General features: G+C 49.0%; 1 protein-coding gene across 4 annotated transcripts in view; it reads right to left on the minus strand.

The window, feature by feature from the left end:
• ACSBG1 (acyl-CoA synthetase bubblegum family member 1) overlaps positions 1-366 on the minus strand; it is a 48,792-nt gene extending 48,426 nt beyond the window's left edge. The window contains exon 1 of one of the 4 annotated variants that reach the window (XM_060293936.1): positions 28-366. In XM_060293936.1, the coding sequence (XP_060149919.1) occupies positions 28-107 (80 nt within the window). In that variant the 5' untranslated portion in view covers positions 108-366. The remainder of the gene's footprint in view (positions 1-27) is intronic. The other 3 variants (XM_060293938.1, XM_060293937.1, XM_060293939.1) reach the window with 3 other exon arrangements.
• Between the last annotated feature and the right edge of the window lie 19,580 nt (positions 367-19,946).

Consider the following 19,946-nt stretch of genomic DNA (forward strand, 5'->3'; position numbering starts at 1 on the left):
ATGGACAGAGACCGACCTCCAACTTACCTGGTTCCCAAGTGTCCTTGGGTGGTCCCCAGGCTCACATCCAGCCGGCTCTCCTGCGGGGTCACTCTGCTGTCCGGCATGCTGGGGTGCTGGGGGGGACAGCTGCGTCCGGCTCCAGAAGTGCACGGCACCCGCCGCGGGCATCTGCTGGAGAGAGAGCTGTCTCCCACTGCATGAGAGGTTGGCCTTGACTGGGTGGTGGGGGTTGGCTGGGGAGGCAGTGACTAGAGTGGCCCAAAGAGACCCATTTCCTCTCTATTTTTAGAAGCTCAAAACACCCCTCAGCGGTGAAGTTGCTCAGGATTAAAACTTTCCTTTTCTTTGTGATTTTGTTTCACTCAAGACGAGGAGAATTTCAATGAAGCCAGTGTTCTTTTTCATGCAAATCCACTCTGGTTCTCCCAGGAAGTCTGGCCAATGGGCTCAGGGCTTCTGGGCCCCCAGAAAACCTCCTCACTGGCTTTAAAAGGCCACGTCATAGCCCAAGGGGTTCTCAGCACCAATCTGGATTCAGATCCTGCAGTGGTTGCTAACCTCGACTGCCCACATCCTGCAACCTTGCCTCACCGTCGGCTGGACGCAGCCCCAGGAAGGGGTTTCACCCGCACAGCCCACCTCCCCCAGGCCCTGCACTGGAGGCTGGGGATCCGAGGAGGACCTGTGGCTCCTGCCCTCAAGGAACCCCAGTCCAGGGGAAGGAAAGAGACATTTCCAACACTGAGGACTATGATATAGTTGACAGAAGCATTTGCACTGAAGCAGACGTGATCGAGGACCTAGGAACGTGACCACCCAGGGGCACCAAAATAGAAGTGTGGATCTGTTCCATCAGCTAAAGGAAAGAAGAGTACTGATGGTGGGTCTGCAGCATCTGTAAACAGATGTGGAAAATTCACGTAGGGCACGGCGGGTGGCGGGGGGCTTTCTCTGAGTACCAGAAATCTCCCCCTTAGACTGTACTAGTTCCCTGCAGGAACGAAGTACCACGAACTGGGTGGCTTAAAACAGAAATGTATTCTCTCACAGTTCTAGACGCCAGAAGTCTGAAATCAAGGGGTCATTAGGGCCATGCTCTCTCTAAAAGCTCTAGGGAAGAATCTTTCTTTGCCTCTTCTAGCTTCTGGTGGTTCCCAGAAATCCTTCTGTTCCTTGGCTGGTAGATGTGGCCCTCCAATCGCTGCCTCTGTTTCCACATGACTGTCTGCCCTCTGTGTCTAGGTCCCTATTTTCTCTTAAGGACAACAGTCATTGGACTAGGGCCTACCCTAATCCAGTATGATATCATCTTAACTAATTATATCTGTAAAGAGCCTATTTTGAAATAAGGTCACACTCCAAGGCTCTGGGTGTGCATGACTTTTGGGGGCACATGATCCAGCTGACTACAGCCTGAATACAGGAGGCACTGGTGGAGATTCTACGAGATGTCCCCAGAAGGGGTCAGCAGGTTCAGCTGGGTCACAGGTCTTAACTGGTAGAGGCAGGTGGCTGAGAAAGAGCTTGCCTGAATCCATGAAAATTCAGAGCATGGACCCTAGGACTGCCTCCCAATACATTGAAGGCACATTAGACAGGAGGCCTGGAGGCTGGCTTTGACGCCCGAATCTTCCACTGACCCCTTCTCCCCATGACCTTGGGCAGGTCTCTGCCCCTCTCTGGGCGTTAATTTAACTGTTTGGATCATGAGGATGGTGGCTGCCAGCTCCAACTGGACATGAGAAGGTGATGGGGAGAGCCGTGCTCATGGGCTGATTGAATGTGCCCAGTGGGACATCATTGTGAGTGATAAGTGGTGAGGCCCCACCCAAGGGGAAACTGAATCAGAGAAAAAAATGACATCAAGTTCTTAACTTTTAAGTTCAAAAGCTTTGGTTAAGATGAAAACCTGGAAAGGTTTGGAAAAATGTATAATGAGGCAGAGCAAGTTTCCCCTCCCCCAACCCCATCCCTCAGATTCTTAGGGACCCTGAGAGCTGGAAAAGGAAGAGTTCAAAAAGGAGGCGCGGACCTGGCAGGGGGGTGGGGGGTGGCTTGGAGAGGGGCTCCTGAGCCCTAAGGAGGGAAGGGGGTAGTGGGGTCTGAGGCTTCCCAAGAAAGTGACAAGGCCCTACAGTATGCAGTGCAGGCCACAGAGGAGGAGATGGTTCCAAGGCACCAGGGCCGAGAGGGCCTGGGCAGTCCCGCTCCTCAATGCAGGCAGTGGGTCAAGGGTCCACGTGAGGAGAGGGTAGGGTTGGCAGGCTGGCAACAGAGGCTGATGGGAGCATGGGTACTCAGTGGTCCTGGCGTGGAGGGTTGACCCCACCTGAGGACCAGGACCACAGGTACATCTCACACATAGGGTTGATGCTGGGACGTGGTGCTGAGGGGAAGGACAGGGAACCGCTGAGTCTGATTTAGCTGAGCTTTAAAAATAGTTAACGGGGCTTCCCTGGTGGCGCAGTGGTTGAGAGTCCGCCTGCCGATGCAGGGGACGCGGGTTCGTGCCCCGGTCTGGGAAGATCCCACATGCCACGGGGCAGCTGTTCCCGTGAGCCATGGCCGCTGAGCCTGCACGTCCGGAGCCTGTGCTCCGCAACGGGAGAGGCCACAACGGTGAGAGGCCTGTGTACCGCAAAGACAAAAAAGAAAATAGTTAACAAACTTGATTTGGAAAAGTGTCTATAACCATGTGCTGGTTATTCTGCCTTTGCCCCCCAGATTCCCTCTCCACTGGCTTGGTCCCCCAAAGCTCACCTGTGTGGGTATCACCAGGGGCCCTGGCCTCTGGCTGAGTTAGGCCAATACAGATGGCAGCTGGAGAACAGAGGACAGACAGAAAGAGGTTGTGAGTTTGATTCCTCTCCCTCCCTCCCTGATGGCTGCCCCTTGGGCAGCAGCTTTACCCTTGTCCTGACAGTTGAAGGTCCTATCCGACATCCCGCCCAGATGGCTTGGGGCCAGAGGAGTGTCCAGCTCCCTGCTGTTGCTTCGCCATCCTTCGTGGCTCCCTTAACCCTGCCCTCCCCTCTCTAACTGCCCCTCTGAGTGGGCCATTTCTTTCTTGTCGGGACCCTTGCTGATATAGCAGGAACATGTAAAATGTATGAAGGGGTATGATTGTTTAAGAGGTACAGGGTTTCCTTTTTGGGGTGATGGAATGTTTTAGAAGTAGATAGTGTTGGTGGATGCACAACATTGTGGATGTCCTAAATGCCACTGAATTGTGCACTTTAAAATTGTAATGTTGTGTGAATTTCACCTCAATAAAATTTTTTTCTTAAAAACTGCACAGAGAACTTCAGTGAAAAGTAAATTTTTCACCCCTCTTCTCTCTCCTTCCTTCACCCATGTCTTCTCCCAGAGCCAGCATTGTTAAAAGCTGCTTTTGCATCATTCTAGAAATATTCTGGATATATACAAATGGTAACACGATATACACGATTTTATACCTGTTTCTCATACTTGACAGTGTTGGCTGGAGAGCTTTTCCTATTGTTGTGTTGAGAGCTTCCTAGCCCTCTTTTCAGGATGTACGGCATTCCACGGAAGGGCTGGCCAGGATGCACTTAACCCGTCCTGTACAACGAACATCAAGGTTGTTTTCAGTTTTTTGCTGAAACAAACAGCCTTATTCCTGCACCATAGGCACTCGAGTTGGTCTAGCTCTAGGATAAGTTCCTAGAAGTGGAACTGCTGGGACTTAATTTAAACTTGAAAATGATAATTAATGTGCCCATTTCACAAAAACTATTTTGCCATAGGAGGAAGGGAGGAGAGATTTTAAAAATTCATGGAGTTACAGAAAAATAAAGTCGCAGTTTTGCCCACGTGAGTTTGTTGACTGGGAAGATCTGTTCTGCAGAGTGTGTGAGGCCACATGTTTTCTGCACCAGCAGGAGGGCTCTCCTGTTGCTCCAGCTGCAGTGGGTAGAGTGGGGAGGGGTTACTGGCTGGGAAAAGGCCTCTCTAGGATGCTCGGGGGCAGATTACGTTGCGGCAAGGATGGCCCTGCCGCGCAGGGCCCTCCAGAGAGACAGCCACAGATGGTATAGGTCTGCGGTCCCCAACATTTTTGGTACCAGGGACCAGTTTCGTGGAAGACGATATTTCCATAGATGGGGGCGGGGGGTGGGGGTGCGTTTCAGGCGGTAATGCAAGCGCTGGGGGAGCGGCAGATGAAGCTTCATTTGCTTGCCCCCCGCTCACTTCCTGCTGTGTGGCCCGGTTCCTAACAGGCCGCGGACTGGCTAGTATAGGTGTTCTTACCTGGACTGGGGGAACCCCCTGAAGTTACAGGCAATGTTGTGTGTGTGTGTCCATTTGTTTGCATTTTTCTAGGAGAGGGCTCCTAGCTCTTTGTAGATCCTTGAGCTCTGTATCTAACAGTGAGGAGCCACAGGAAGTGGGAAACCCCAAGCTTTGGATCGACACAGACCTGGGTTCAAATCCTGCTTGTGAGCTGAGTGACCTTGGGCAAGGGGCCCCATCCCTCTGAGTCTGAGCTTTGTCATAGTGAGGGGGGCTAGTAATCACTGCTTCTTGGAGTTGTAGGCTATGGAATGAACTAGAAGATTGGGGAGAGGGGGCCAGTCGGGGCTTCCTTGTGGCACTGCTGTATCTCTGGTAATAACCTGGTTTTCTGTGTACCTCTCTGCCTCCTTCTCTCTGCCCTGTGGGGACCACGTTCTCTCCACTGGTCCATACTAAGGCAGAAACAAAGGTTCCCAGAAACATCTGACCTAGAACGTGATGATGCAAACACGCGCCCAGAGCCAATTTTTCCTCCCCCTGAGATTAGATAAAACGGGGCTTGGAAAGGAGAGAGAGGTGAAGTGAGAGTTGAAAGGGACAGTGAAGGGCACGTGGGGAGGGGGAGAGTGAGGACTTGGGAAGGGAGGAGGCTGGAGGGACTCAGGACAGCATGTGCTGAGGCGGGCACCCCCGTCCCCATCGGATGTGGATGACTGGCCTTCCCGGTCCTGGGCCCCAGTGAGTCACATCGGCCTCTGTGCTCTCCCTCCTGGCCCACAGCCTCTGTATGGCTGTTCCCTCTGCCTGGGACACTCTGTCCCCATACATCCACCGACCCTCTCTTCACTCCCTCCGTCTTTACTCAGACATCACCTTCTCAGTAAGGCCTTCCCCAACCACTGCAGCTAAAACCACACACCCATCCAGCACTCCCCACCCTCTTTCTGTTTATTGTCTCCATGCTCTCACCATCATCTAATTCCAGGATACTCTGTGTTATCATCTATCTGTCCTTTAAGATGCAGGCTCCTGGAAGGCAGGGATTCTGTTTCTTTAGTTCCTTCCTCAAAAACAGTGCTTGGCATTACTGTATATTAGATAGATAACTAATAAGAACCTATTGTATAGTACAGGGAACTCTACTCAATACTCTGTAATTATTTATATGGGAATAGAGGCTAAAAAAGAGTGGATATATGTATAAATGATTCGCTTTGCTGTACAGCAGAAACACAACATTGTAAATCAACTATACTCCAATAAAAAAATAATACAACTGCTTAAAAGTGAGTTCCTGAAAAGAAGTCCTATGGGGTCATTTTGGAAAACAAAATGTAACCCTTTGCATTTAAAAAAAAAACAACAACAACAGTGCCTGGAAGAGAGTAGGTTCTCAATAAATACTGATCAAATGAACGAATTCCGACCTGTGAGTGTAGATGTGGAATAGCTGTGGACCTCAATCACCGCAGCAAAATCAACAGTTCCTGGGTGTCTCCAGGCAAAAAGGGGCCCTCCATGCAACAGGTGGGATGACTGAGAGGATGATTCAACCTGAAGATATGCTGTTTGGTTAATGAGGGGAAAAAAAAAGATGATTAGGAATACTAAGACAAACAACTTGCAAAAACAAATCATGGTACAAGGATGAACGTGGAACGATTGTAAACAATTAATTGGAAGAAGACAGAGTCTACATGTGGGTTGGGCTGCACCCCACAGGCCTGCAAGCCTGGTAGTTGTCCAGCCTTGAGACCGAAGAAAGAGCCTGAAGACAGCAACAGAGACAACGATGATCTATTGGACAAGGGATCTTACATGTCTGAAACAAAGGGTCCTGGGGCGACACCCCTCCGTGCATGGCAGCTGGCAAGACATGGCAGCTGGCAAGCAGGACGTGGCAACCATCTTCACTACTCAGGGGAGAAACGGCTACCATTTATAGGGGAGATTTGACTCAGGTGGGCTCATCAGTTACCAGGGGCTAATTAACCCCTATAATTAAGAGGATTGGATAGTCATGTGAATGAAGCAGGGACTGGTCTAGAAGGGGATGTATGAGCAACAGAACAGCCATCTTGAATGGCCTGACCGTACAATGTCCTCCATGGCGGCACGTTGCTTCCTGTGTAGCTCAGGCTCTGGGGCACCGGCCTACGGAAGGAAACATCTCAGCTTGCCGCCAGGCTCAGCAGTGGAGGATAAATACTCTCATAGCAAAGCAATTGCTGTGCTTGCTGGTTTTCGACTTTGAGAATCAAAACCAGTTTTCCAATCAATCTCTTAGCTCCCGTCATGATTTTTTCCGTATCTGCCTGCCTCGGGTATTGGGCAGCATTTAGTATTTTTCTTCACCTTGACTCAGTTTTAACTTTTAGGAATTCACTCTAGCTTCATCCTAAGCAATTAGATTTGTGAAATCACACATTGAAGGACTCATCATATACATGCATACCTATATTTCCCAATGCATATTAAAATAATTATAAAACTATTTTGTAAAATGCTTGTCCATGTACCACCTATAATATTTGATCATAGGACATTTTTGGAATCTGCTATAGAAAAAGCTGGGAAGTTTCAAGTTTGTTTCATTAAAAGAATGTAAATGTTGTTCATCTGAACAACACCAGAGTTAAGTGCCGGCTGACAGAAGACGCCGGGTAAACAGGAGTAGGGGTCCCTCAGACCCTCATCTTACACTGAGGGCTTTGAGACACCGTGAAAAGTGGATGGAACAAGAGGTAGAGGGATAAGATGCTGTTTAAAGGTACAGAAACAAACAGTAGAACCAAAAATTGGAGTAAATGTTCAAGCATTGGAAGAAGGCGGGGAGGGGAGCTAAGTGGTGTCGTTTGTGGTGATAAATCAAGATCTAGAGATACAAGCACATGTTTTAAACCTGTGGAACCCTCTCAAGAGACAGGTTATAGATAAACACAGAAATGGTTATAGATAAACAACAAGGATTTACTGTATAGCACAGGGAACTATATTTAATATCTTGTATTAAAAAGAATCTGAAAAAGAATACATATATGTATAACTGAATCATTATGCTGTATGCCTGAAACTAACACAACGTTGTAAATCAACTGTAATTCAATTTTTAAAAAAGCAAAATAAAGAATAGAAACAGTTAAAAAAAAAAGGTGGTTTGTGCCTGTTAATCCCATGCCCCTAATTTGTCCCTCTCTACCCGCCCCTCTCCCCTTTGGTAACCATAACTTTGTTTTCTATGTTTGTGAGTCTGTTTCTATTTTGTGTATACATTCATTTGTATTGTTTTTTCGATTCCACATATGAGTGATATCATATAGTACTAACACGATATGGTAAATCAACTTCAATATAAATAAATAAATACAATACAAAACAAACACCCCTGCCCTGCCCCTACCCTGTGCCTCTGGGGCTTGGGCAGGGGGAGCATTGCTGTATATTTTCAGTATCAGCTCCTCTGGGCTACTTTTTTGTTACCATGTGTATGTATTACTAGGATGTAATTTTTTTTTTTTTCTGAAATGCTGCATCCTGGGGCTCTGGCTTGAGGCTTCATGGGCCCAGGCCTCAGAAGAGCAGGAGAACTTTGGGCCTCCACTGGCCCCTGCTGGCCACACCGCCTCCCACCTTCTCCTTTCCCAAGAACCATGGATCTTGCCATCACCACCGCTACCCACAGAAAACGCCTTTCTCCAACCCCCACAGGATGGCTGCGTCAGCCACCACAGCGTGCCCTGGACATTGGGTCCCAAGGCTCAGCTGCAAGACCCCCGTGCACCTGAGGGTGCCGTGGCCCTGGGCTGCAGCCGTGTCCTCTCGGGTCCCTTTCTATGATGAATGGGGGGAGTTCAGGTCCCAGGATCACAGCTGAGTTTCCTCCAGCTGTAGACAGAAGCCAGGGATTTCTGAGGCTCAACCTCTTCTCCAGGGACTCAGATTCTGAGAGGCCACCAGGGTAGAACTTTCCTGAGAGCAGGGGTAGAGGAATGTGCATGCATAGAGGATTCTGACAAGTGGGGGAAGTCTGGAAGGGGGCAAAGGTGCCACCTAGGACCAAGTCGTTTGGTAGTGCAAGTTAGGGCAGAGGAGAAGGAAGGGAGCAAACCCAGATGCCTGCCCCATGTCTGCAGAGGAGACCCCTTCTTCCTTCACTGGGATCTTCCCTCACCTGGAGAGGCCTGGATAGAGGGCCGTGTGACCTGCGTGCCCAGGATCTGCATGGGACAGGCCGAGGTGGAGCACACCGGTTTTTGGATTAGCTGTGTGACCCCGGCCAAGTCATCTTACCTCTCTAAGACTCAGTTTCCTCATCTGTAAAACAGGGACTCTTGGTTGCAAGGGGCAGAAACCCTAACTGAGACCAGCTTAGGCAAAAAGGACAACAAAAATGACTCGTACAATCCAAGACGAGGTTTGTGGGAAGCAGTCAGCCGTGAGAGCAGGCTGCGGACGCGGCAGGCACGCCGCCGCTGCTCGAAGGGACTGTGCCTACTTGTTCCCCTCCTTGTTCCAGTCCATGGGAGATAAATCAGCAGGGCCCAGAGATCAGAAGGAATGTGAAATGAGACAAGCAAAGCTGTGTCCCCCCTGCACGTGCAGGTTATTTTTGATGATTCTGGGTTTATGGGTTTCCTCCCAGGGAAATTAACCTTGAGCCAAGATAGTCTTTACCTAATGTAAACCACCGTCTGGCAACCTTCCATTTTTCTAGTCTATATCATCTGCAACTGTAGCACAATAAAATTTGCCTTGCAACCATCAGTTGTCTTGGTCCTTCTGACCCCATTCGTCGGTGCTGTTTCAGTTCCTTACCCCTTCCCTTCTGGCTCCGGTCGGTTTGGTCTTCTTCGTCCGGCTGGTCCACGGCAGAGGTTAACAACTAAATATGGGAGGGTGAGGGTGGCGGACTGGGACCTGGATCTGGTCTGCCGCCAGGGCGGTTCTCACCTCTCTGGTCCTCTCTTCTTCCTGCTCACCACACTCCCCACTCTGCACGGGCTCCCTCTTGTGGACACAACAGGAGAGGGGATGCAGTAAGGTCCTTCCCTTCCTCCCCTCAATGAAATGGTCCAAAGTGCAGGGCACAGGGCCTGTCCAGATGTCCTCCATGATGTAGCAAAGAGCTATGTTTTCCTGTGGGATGCTGGCCAGCTCAGAAATGCTTGCACTACCTTGTGCTTGCTTTCCTCCCTTTTCTGCCTTCCTTCCTCCCCACCCCCTCACTTTTGTGCCCTAGGATGCACTCCCAGCAAAGTCTTAGAGCAAAAGCTCTTGGTAACCTGGGATGAGATAGTTGCTTACAAGCTGTGTGACCTTGGGCACATTGCTTAACCTCTCTGTGCTTCAAAATTCTCATCTGTAAAATGGAGTCATAATAATTTACTAACTCATAGGGTTATAGTGAGTTAATACACAGAAAGCACTTAGAGCAGAGTGGAAGCTTTCAATAAGAGGCAGTGTTTATTATTTTTGTTACCCTGAAGCCGGCAAAGCTCTCTAAATTGGGACAGAGGCAGGTCATCTTGAGAAGAACAGAGGTTTGGACCTCCAGGACTCTTGTCAGCGACAGAACCTCAGGGCTGAGGGTGCTCGTTGCTGCCCGGGCCGCACCCTCCTGGGCTGGCTGCCCCTGAAGTTGGGGGAGTGGGCTGGGGTGGGGAAGGGGCACTGGACTGAGAGCTAGCATGACCTGGTTTCAGCCTTCATGACTCTGGACGCGGCCTTCACGTCTCAGAGCCTTCATTTCCTCACCCAAAAGTGACATTGACATACACACCTGTCTCTGAGGGCCCTCACCTGGGCAGGGGCCAAGGGTGCTCCAAAAATTTAATTATTCAAAAACCCAGTGAGCGCTCCCTCAGGTGAGGTCTGTGAATCTCAGACCTGAAAGGCCTGGAGCCCACGTCCTTCAGCCCTCTGCATCCATTGTACAGATGAGGAAACTGAGGCCCAGAGAGAGGAAATAAGCTGGTTGATGTGAGAGAGAGGACCTATGGCATTGAACAGGGACAGATGGGTGCCCTGGGGGGGGGCACACAAGTCCCCCTCTCTGAGCCTAGGGGCTGGCCTGGGAATACCTTCCTCTGGTACAGACCCCAACATCAGGGAGTGGGGGGTGGGGTCTCTTCTGAGTCTGGGGACCTCTCCAGCATCTGCCTGGGCTGCTTGACCTCCCCAGGGGATGGTCAGGCATGGGGAGCAGAGACAATCAACCAAGGCCTCGGTGTCCTGGCGAGTGGCCCAGGCAGCCGGAGCCGGAGCCAGGCCCAGGCAGGCTGGGGCAGGTCGGCGCTGCTCCCCAGGGGGGCTGAACACCCAAGCGTGGAGAATCTGCTCTCCGCTCAGACCCAGTGTCCAGCTTAATGACAAACCTCCAAGGCCAGGTAGTGGGGGGTACAGAGGGAGCATCTTTAGCTGAGTCAGGCGGGGGCCCTCTCAGGTTCAAGCTGACCCTTTTCTCTCCCAGACCCTGCTCCTCGATGTCCAGGGGGCATGAGCTGTGCCCAGAGATGTTCATACTCAGTTGTGAGTGGTGGCTTCCTAATGGTGCTGGGAGCCTGGCCTTCCAAAACAAGGGCGGGAGGGAGGTTACACTGGTGCCATGGTGCCCAGAGCGATGCCAGGCAGCCACATGCAAGGTTCGTGTGTGCTTCATGACAGCCCTGCCTGGAGGCACTATTATAACCCCCGTCCTACACTCTGAGGGTGGGACATGCCGAGGTCCCAAAGCTAGCCATCATGGACGTGGGGCCGGTACCCAGATAGTCTGATCTCTGACCCAGGGCTCGGTCTCCAGCACCAAGGGCCGGCCAGGCTGTGGGTGGGAGCTCAGATGAGGCCTTTGCAGCCACAGGATGAGGAGGGGGTGCAGTGACCCGGGGAACGGGGTCTTCCCTGCTTGTTCTCCAGACGTCCAGTGGAACTCACAGTGCAGGGCACAGTTACAGCTGAATAAGCTGGAACTCTTTCCTGTAATCTTGCCAAAGTGTCTAAAAAATGATTTTTTCTTTTCCCAGATAGGGATCTGATCGCCCCAATAGACCACTCTAGACCGGTAGGACTTTAGGAGTTCTGTTCTTTTTCTTTTTTTTGGCCATGCAGTGCAGCTTACAGGATCCTAGTTCCCCGACCAGGGACTGAACCCACGCCCTCGGCAGTAAGAGCACAGAGTCCTAACCACTGGGCAGCCAGGGAATTCCTGGAGCTCCATTCATTATGGAGGTGTTCCTAAGGCAGGACCGAGACAGACCTTGACCCACCCACCCCCAAGAAGCCCTGCGGGAAAGAGCCCCTCACCCTGGCTGAGTGGGGACAGGTGAGTCAGCCTTGATCAGCCCTTTTGCGGAGCCCTGGTCACAGAAGAGCCATCTCAACCCCAGGAACCTTCTCAGCACCTACAACTGACTTCTCCTGGCTTTGCCACCGTTTGAAAGAACATTCACGCTGCAGGGCCTGGGAGGCTGCAGAAGGTGAGGTAAAGAGGCAGAGGAGTGGGGGTGGGCCCAGGTAGAGGGGCCGGCCGTCCCCATGCCTCTCCTCACTCCAGGCTTCCCACACTCGCCTTCCCTGGGAAGCCTCCCAGATACCCCTACCTTCTCCAACTTTCTTTGGTATGTTCCATGGAGACGTTCCCCCACCACTGACAGCTAACTGCCACTTCTGCTCGGCCTGGAGCCATGGGAGCCTGCTTTTCCTGCTGGCTCCAAGGGTCTGATAACTCGCTCAGCTAGATGACTGCAAATAAATGTGGCCACGCGTCCGTCCCTCCATCCCTTCGATGCAGATCAACAAGCATCTGTGATTGTACCATGTGGACCCCTTGGGGGCACAGGGTTGAGTAACACGGATTTACTTATGAGTTATAGCCCAGCTAGGAAGGGAGCCTTGCACATCAGTAACAATGGAAACAGGACCATTTTTTAAATCAAGCTTTTATTGCATACCAGGCTCTGTGCTGAAAACATTTTATGTACGTTGTCTCATTTAATCCTCATACAATCTTATAAAACCACCATTATTATTCTAAAAACTTTTTAAAATTATTATTTTATAGATGTGGACACTAAGACACACAGACGTTAACTTGCCTAAGGTCACACTGGCAGCGAATGACAGAGCCAGGCTTTGAGGCCCTGCAGCGCCACCTGTCAGGTGTGTCTTCGTGTGTGTGAGTCAGGAGAGGAGGCCACGCTCATCCGGGGGTCAGGAATGGCTTCCCGTGAAGCTGACTTTTCAGTGGGGCCTTGAAGGAGAGACTGGATTAGAGGTACTGGGTTTTGGGCTGTGAACATTCTAGGAACAAAGGTGACAGACGTGTAGGGTGACCGAGGAGGAGCACGTGGGCCAGGAGAGGGGGGTGTGGGTGTGGACGGACCGGAAGGAAACGCAAGTTCATAGGTTTGAGGCCCTGACTGCCAGGTTAAGGGTTTGGGGCTTGTGGCTGGCAGCAAGATGGCCCCTGAAGACGTGCATGTCCTAACACCCAAAACTTACAAATATATTACATGTCAAAAGGCACTTTGCAGATGTGATTAAGTGAAGGGTTTTTTTTTTTTTTTTTTTTTTGCGGTATGCGGGCCTTTCACTGTTGTGGCCTCTCCAGTTGCAGAGCACAGTCATCCAGACGCGCAAGCTCAGCGGCCATGGCTCACGGGCCCAGCCGCTCCGCGGCATGTGGGATCTTCCCGGACCGGGGCACGAACCCGTGTCCCCTGCATCAGCAGGCGGACTCTCAACCACTGCGCCACCAGGGAAGCCCAAGTGAAGGGTTTTGAGATAGGAAGATTATTCTGGATTTTGTAGGTAAGCCCACTGTAATCACAAATGTCCTCAAAGAGGGAGGCAGGAGGGTCAGAGTGAGAGGAGGAGATGTGACGATGGACGAAAAATCAGAGAGAGAGATTTGAAGATGCTGTGCTGCTGGCTTTGAAGATGGAGGGAGGGGCCAGGAGCCAAGGAATGTAGGCAGCTTCTAGAAACTGGAAAAGACGAAGAAATGGATCCTTTCCCTAGAGCCTCTAGGAGGATGCAGCCCTGCCCATACTGTAATTTATCCCAGTGAAACCCAGTTTGGATTTCTGACCTCCAAAACTGGAAAAGAAGAAACATGTATTGTTTTAAGCCACTCAGTTTGTGACAATTTGTTACAGCCGCAGTAGGAAATGAATACAGGGCTGTAGGCTGAGCACTGCGTGGGGTACCAGGACTTTCATCAACATTGTCTCACTGCCATTTTAGAAAGCTGGATTCAACCCCACAAATATTAACGGAGCACCTCCCACGTAGAGGCACTGCGCTTAGCCATGGGGAGATAATGGCAAAAGGATCTAGGCAGCCCCTGCCCTGGGTGGAGCTACAGTTTCATCTGAAGTTGCTCTAGCTCCCACATCAGGGTAGAGGCTGGTGCAAGATGAGCAGATTATCACTAACTTGCAGGCTGAACCAGTTCCCAACTGGCAGCTGCAGGGCCTATGTTTGAAGGGAGTCATCTGAAGAGCTCTAAGGAGAAGCACTTCTCGGCAGATGTGCCAGAGCCAGCCAGGGCGGCCACCTGGTACAGCAAGCTTGTGCCCACTGCTGCCCACCACCCTGTCTCCACAGTGTAGCCAGAGAGTCTCATGGGCAATGCGGGGTGTGTGTGTGGGAGGTTCCCACAGGGAATTTCTCAAAGCACCAAGTAGGAGTCTCTATGGTAGGGGAAGTGTGCTGGGGGAAGGCAAGAGGGGCCAGCCACCCCCAGCTCATCAGCAATTTCACTCCTAGGGGTGTACCCAACACAAGTGTGAACATACATGCACCAAAACACATACACCAGAATGCTCATGGCAGCACTGCAATGGCCCCTGGCAACAACCTAAATGTCCATCAGTAGTAGAATGGATGGCTAAAGTGGGCTTTAGTCACACACTGGAACACTACACAGCAATGAGAATGAAGGAACTATTGTTAAACCCAGCAACACTGATAATTCCCACCAACTTAATATTGAGCAAAAGAAGCCGGACACAAAAGAATACCTATTACGTGACTCCATTAATAAAATGTTCACAGAGAGGCAAAAGTGGATCTCTTCTAGAAGTCAGATCAGGGGTTCCCCTGGGGTTGGGGGGAGGGTGGGAGCTCACAGTGATTGGGAGGCAGCACAGGGGGCTTCTGGAGTGCTGGCAATGTTCTAATTCTGGACAGGGGTGAAACAGGAGTGTTCACTTTGTGATAATGCATTGGACTGTACACTTGTGATTTTTGTATTGTCTTTGGGAGTATTCGACTGCAATGAGAAGTTTATTTTTAAAATTATCAATGAGCATAGTACAGCGATTGGTGTATTTTGGTGGCTGTGTGATGAGGAGGACATTGGTTGGGAGTTACAAGGCACAGGTTCTAGACTTTACCTGCCTGGACGAAGATGCCATGTGACCCTGTGGCCCCTTTTTGGGTCTCAGTTTCCTCATGCAAAAATTAGAAGGGTGTGTGTGTGAATTATATGATTTTTTCAGAAACTCGGCATAATGCTTAAACTGTGGCTAACCTGACTCCTTATTTAAAAAAAAAGAAAAAAGAACCTAAGACTTGGTCAGAGCTGGAGCTATTTTCCTGTTTCCTTGTTAAAGTGGTCAGGTGAAGATTTGGCTCCATTACTAATGGCCCAGCTATCTGACCTTGGCCACAGAAGCAGGTGTGAGGTGGACTGGAAAGAACATGGTGGGCTTTGGGATCATTCAGTCTGGGTTACAATTCTGGCAGGGTCCCTGTCTTAGTTGTGTGTGAACTTGGGCAAGCTACTTAACCTCTGAGTCTCAGTTTCCTCACTGGTAAAACGAGGGTGAGTGTGCCCTCTCTGCTGGGCAGGTGTGAAGGTTAAGTAAAAAGTACCCAGGGACTTCCCTGGTGGTCAGTGGTTAGGACCCCACACTTGCACTGCAGGGGGCACGGGTTTGATCTCTGGTGGGGGAACTAAGATCCTGCATTGCCTCGCGGTGCAGCCAAAAAAAAAAGTGCCCAACCCTTGGTAGGAGTAGCTGCTTTCCCTGTATTCCATGAGGTCCCAAAGTTAGGTAGGTGTCCTGCTGGGACCAGGCCAAAGAAGACATCTATCTGACCGTTCTGACACTTTGCTGATCCAAGCTAAACAAAGCAAGTAGAGATGGCTGGGGAGCCCTTGGGGAGCAGGGCCCTCCTTTACACGTGGTACAGAGACTGTGTCATGGAGGCCCCCCTACCCAGGCACCTGCCCGTGAGGCCTTGGGAAGCTGGGGCTTGGAGAGGGATCAGAGTAGAGGGAGGGGTACAGGCTAGTGTTCTGGGGCCTGTCTTCACTCCTTGTGTGGCCTTCCCAGTGCCTTGTGGATGTGCTAACAGCAGGTGCTCGGAGGTCCAACCTTTCATAATGTGCTCAACTCTGGGCCCCTCTATGAGGGGCTGTTGACAAACAGGACTCCAACGAAGAGTCCTGGGGAATGGGGAAGGATCTTGACACACGAGGGACAGCTGGAGAAACTGCTGGGGTGGGGGCAGTGTAGCTCAGGGAAGACTCTAGAGGGCCTAGGGTCATCGTTTTTGCTAATCTAATGGGCTCTCTGAATTTCCTGGCCTCCTGTGTGGAGGCTAGTATTTTCCCAGCCCCAACTCTCTCAGAGAATCCAAATCTCTGAGAGAGTTTTATTTTTTAATGACTTATTTTTTAATTATACACACACACATAAACACACACACAGTATATGTTCAGGCAAAAAAAAAAATTGGAAACACATAGGAAAGCAAGATAAGAAAATAAAAATCACCCATAATTTCATCATCAGAGAGAGATGATTTCTGCGTATATCCTTCAGATTTAGATAATAATAACTAGATATATTTTATCAGTCAGAGTTTTTGGTGGCAGGCAACAGAAACTGGCTCTGGTGATTGCTATTAGATAAGGTATAATTAGCTGCTGTATTAGGAAAACTCCTCAAATTACAATAGCTTTACACAGCATAGATTTACTTCTTGCTCACATAAAGCCCCAAATAGCTATTCCTGAGGGGTGTGGGCATGTGGGGGGGAAGCTCTGCTTCACACAGATATACAGATACCCAGGCTGAAGCTGGCTCCATCACTCAATACATGGCTTCCAAGGTCAGCAGCCAATATGCAGCCAGCGGACAGAGGAAGACAGAGTGGAGGATTATGCAGGAGGATTTTGTGGGTCTGAGGTGGTGTCCATACTTTCCCTTTACATTCCATTAGCCAGGATTCAGTCATGTGGCCCCACCTAAATGGGAAGGCTGTAGGAGGGCTTGTGGAATTGACAGGATGCTGGGCGCCCCGCCTTGAGACTGAGAGGTGTTTCAAGATACTCCAGGGAGCAAAGAAGCAGGAAGCAATAAACATGGCGACCACCTCATAGCCAGGCAGGCTGGCCACTGCTGCCTCTACCAGGGCTGCCAAGAATTGCCTCCAATTCTTCCTCAACTCCTGGGGTGAGCCCATAAAAGCAAAAGGGATAGGAAAGAAAAAGCCTACAATGTAAATTTTACCCCCCACCCCCCAATTTGGAGGTGTTTTGTCCTCAGGGGATCTCACTCCGTGATTTCCTGGGTCCTTGACCTACCCCAATAAGTTTTGAAACAGTAAGTACATAAAAAGATGCTCAGCATTGTTGGTTCTCGGCAGAGTGCAAATTAAAACCATGAGGTATGACTACTCATTCACCAGAAAGGATTAAAATAAAAAACACTGACAAAACCTAGAGCTGACAAAGATATAGGGCAACTGGAACTCATACACATTGCTGGTGTATACAATGGGAGTAACTGGAGAAAATTGTTTAGCAGTTAAACATACACCTATTCTATGACTGAGTAAGCCCACACCTGGGTATTTACTGATGAGAAATGAAGCCATATGTTTACACAAAGATTCATACAGCAGCTTTATTCATGATAGACTAAAATAGGAAACAATGTAAAAGTCCATCATTGGAGGGGGTGGAGTCAAGATGGCAGAATAGGAGGATGTGGAGGCCTGCTGGTGTCCCAGGCCTGTCCCTCCTCACAACCAGGGCACCTACCAGGCACTGGTGGGCAACCTGGGACACCTAAGGGGATGGGAGGAATCCCCGTGCAGCCAGGTAGGAAATGGTGGGGAAGGAGGGGGGGAGGAAAAGTGGAGGTGGGATGGGACTGGTGCCCCTGAGGGGTGGCTGGAGGAGAAGAGGGGTTCCCACATTCAGAGGGGCCCATTCACAGTGAGGGGATTAGCAGGGACAGGGAGAGACCTTCGGGGGATCAGGGGATTGGAGGGGAATGTGGCCAGCATCTCCCCTGCTCACTTGGGTCCCAGCAAGCCTGCTGGTGTCCCAGGCCTGAACTTTCACCCTCCAGGGCCCCCTCCAGCCATACAGGTCCTGAGTCTAAGCCCCCCACTCTGCCCCCCGCCACCTGGGCCTTTATTTTTGCTGTTGTGGTTCTGTTTTGCTTTGCTGTTTCATTTTTATTTTTTATTTTTCTAATTTTATTTTATTTTTTATTCTTTGTTATTGTTCTGCTCCTTTTTGTCTGTTGCCTTTTTTTGTTTTTTGCCATGCCATGAGACTTGTGGGGTCTTGGTTCCCAGGCCAGAGGTTGGGCCTGAGCTCCTGTGGTAGAAGTGCTGAGTCCAAACCACTGGACTAACAGAAAACCTCAGACCCCAGGGAATATTAATCAGTGTGAGCTCTCCTGGAGGTCCTCATCTCGGCACCAAGAGCCGGCTCCACCCAAGTGCCTGCAAACTCCAGTGCTGGATGCCTCAGGCCAAACAACCAGCAAGGCAGGAACACAGCCCCCCCATCAAAAAAATGAGATGACAAAAAAATGTGTTACAGATGAAGGAGCAAGGTAAAAACCTACAAGATCAAATAAATGAAGAGGAAATAGGCAACCTACCTGAAAAAGAATTCAGAGTAATGATAGTAAAGATGATCCAAAATCTTGGAAATAGAATGGAGGCAACAGATTGAGAAAATACAAGAAATGTTTAACAAGGACCTAGAAGAACTAAAGAACAAACAAAGAGTGATGAACAACACAATAACTGAAATGAAAAAATAAACTAGAAGGAATCAATAGCAGAATAACTGATGCGAAGAACAAATAAGTAAGCTGGAAGATAGAATGGTGGAAATAACTGCTGAGGAGCAGAATAAAGAAAAAAGAATGAAAAGAAATGAGGACAGTCTCAGCGACCTCTGGGACAACATTAAACACACAACATTTGAATTATAAGGGTCCCAGAAGAAGAAGAGAAAGAGAAAGGGTCTGAAAAAATATTTGAAGAGATTATAGTTGAAAACTTCCCTAACATGGGAAAGGAAATAGCCACCTAAGTCCAGAAAGCACAGAGAGTCCCATACAGGACAAACCCAAGGAGAAGCATGCCAACGCACATATTAATCAAACAAACAAAAATTAAATTCAAAGAAAAATATTAAAAGCATCAAGGGAAAAGCAACAAATAACATACAAGGGAATCCCCATAAGGTTATCCGCTGATTTTTCAGCAGAAACTCTGCAGGCCCAAAGGGAGTGGCAGGATATATTTAAAGTGATGAAAGGGAAAAACCTACAACCAAGATTACTCTACCCAGCAAGGATCTCATTCATATTCGATGGAGAAATCAAAAGCTTTATAGACGGGCAAAAGCTAAGAGAATTCAGCACCACCAAACCAGCTTTACAACAAATGCTAAAGGAACTTCTCTAGGCAGGAAAAACAAGAGAAGAAAAACACCTACAAAAACAATTAAGAAAATGGTAATAGGAACATACATATTGATAGTTACATTGAATGTAGATGGATTAAATGCTCCAACGAAAAGACACAGACTGGCTGAATGGATACAAAAACAAGACCCATATATATGCTGCCTGCAAGAGGCCCACTTCAGACCTAGGGACACATACAGACTGAAAGTGAGGGGATGGAAGAAGGTATTCCATGCAAATGGAAATCAAAATAAAGTTGGAGTAGCAATACTCATATCAGACAGAATAGACTTTAAAATAAAGACAATTACAAGAGACAAGGAAGGACACTGCATAATGATTAAGGGATCAATCCAAGAAGAAGATATAACAATTATAAATATTTATGCACCCAACATAGGAGAACCTCAATACATAAGGCAAATACTAACAACCATAAAAGGGAAAATCAACACAATAATAGTGGGGGACTTTAACACCCCACTTACACCAATGGACAGATCATCCAGACAATATAAATAAGGAAACAAAAACTTTAAATGACACAGTAGACTAGATAGACTTAATTCATATTTATAAGACATTCCACCTGAAAGCGGCAGAATACACTTTCTTCTCAAGTGCACACAGAACATTCTGCAGGATAGATCACATCTTGGGTCACAAATAAAATTAAATTTAAGAAAATTGAAATCGTATCAAGCATCTTTTCTGACCACAACACTGTGAGCTTGGAACTCAAATACAGGAAAATAAAACTGTAAAAAACACAAACACATGGAGGTTAAACAATTCACTACTAAATAACCAAGAGATCACTGAGGAAATCAAAGGGGAAATCAAAAAATACATAGAAACATATGACACTGAAAACACGATGACACAAAACCTATGGGATGCAGTAAAAGCAGTTCTAAGAGGGAAGTTTATAGCAATTCAATCTCACCTCAAGAAATG

The sequence above is a fragment of the Globicephala melas genome, chromosome 2 (genome assembly GCF_963455315.2).
Source record: "Globicephala melas chromosome 2, mGloMel1.2, whole genome shotgun sequence".
NCBI lineage: Eukaryota > Metazoa > Chordata > Mammalia > Artiodactyla > Delphinidae > Globicephala > Globicephala melas.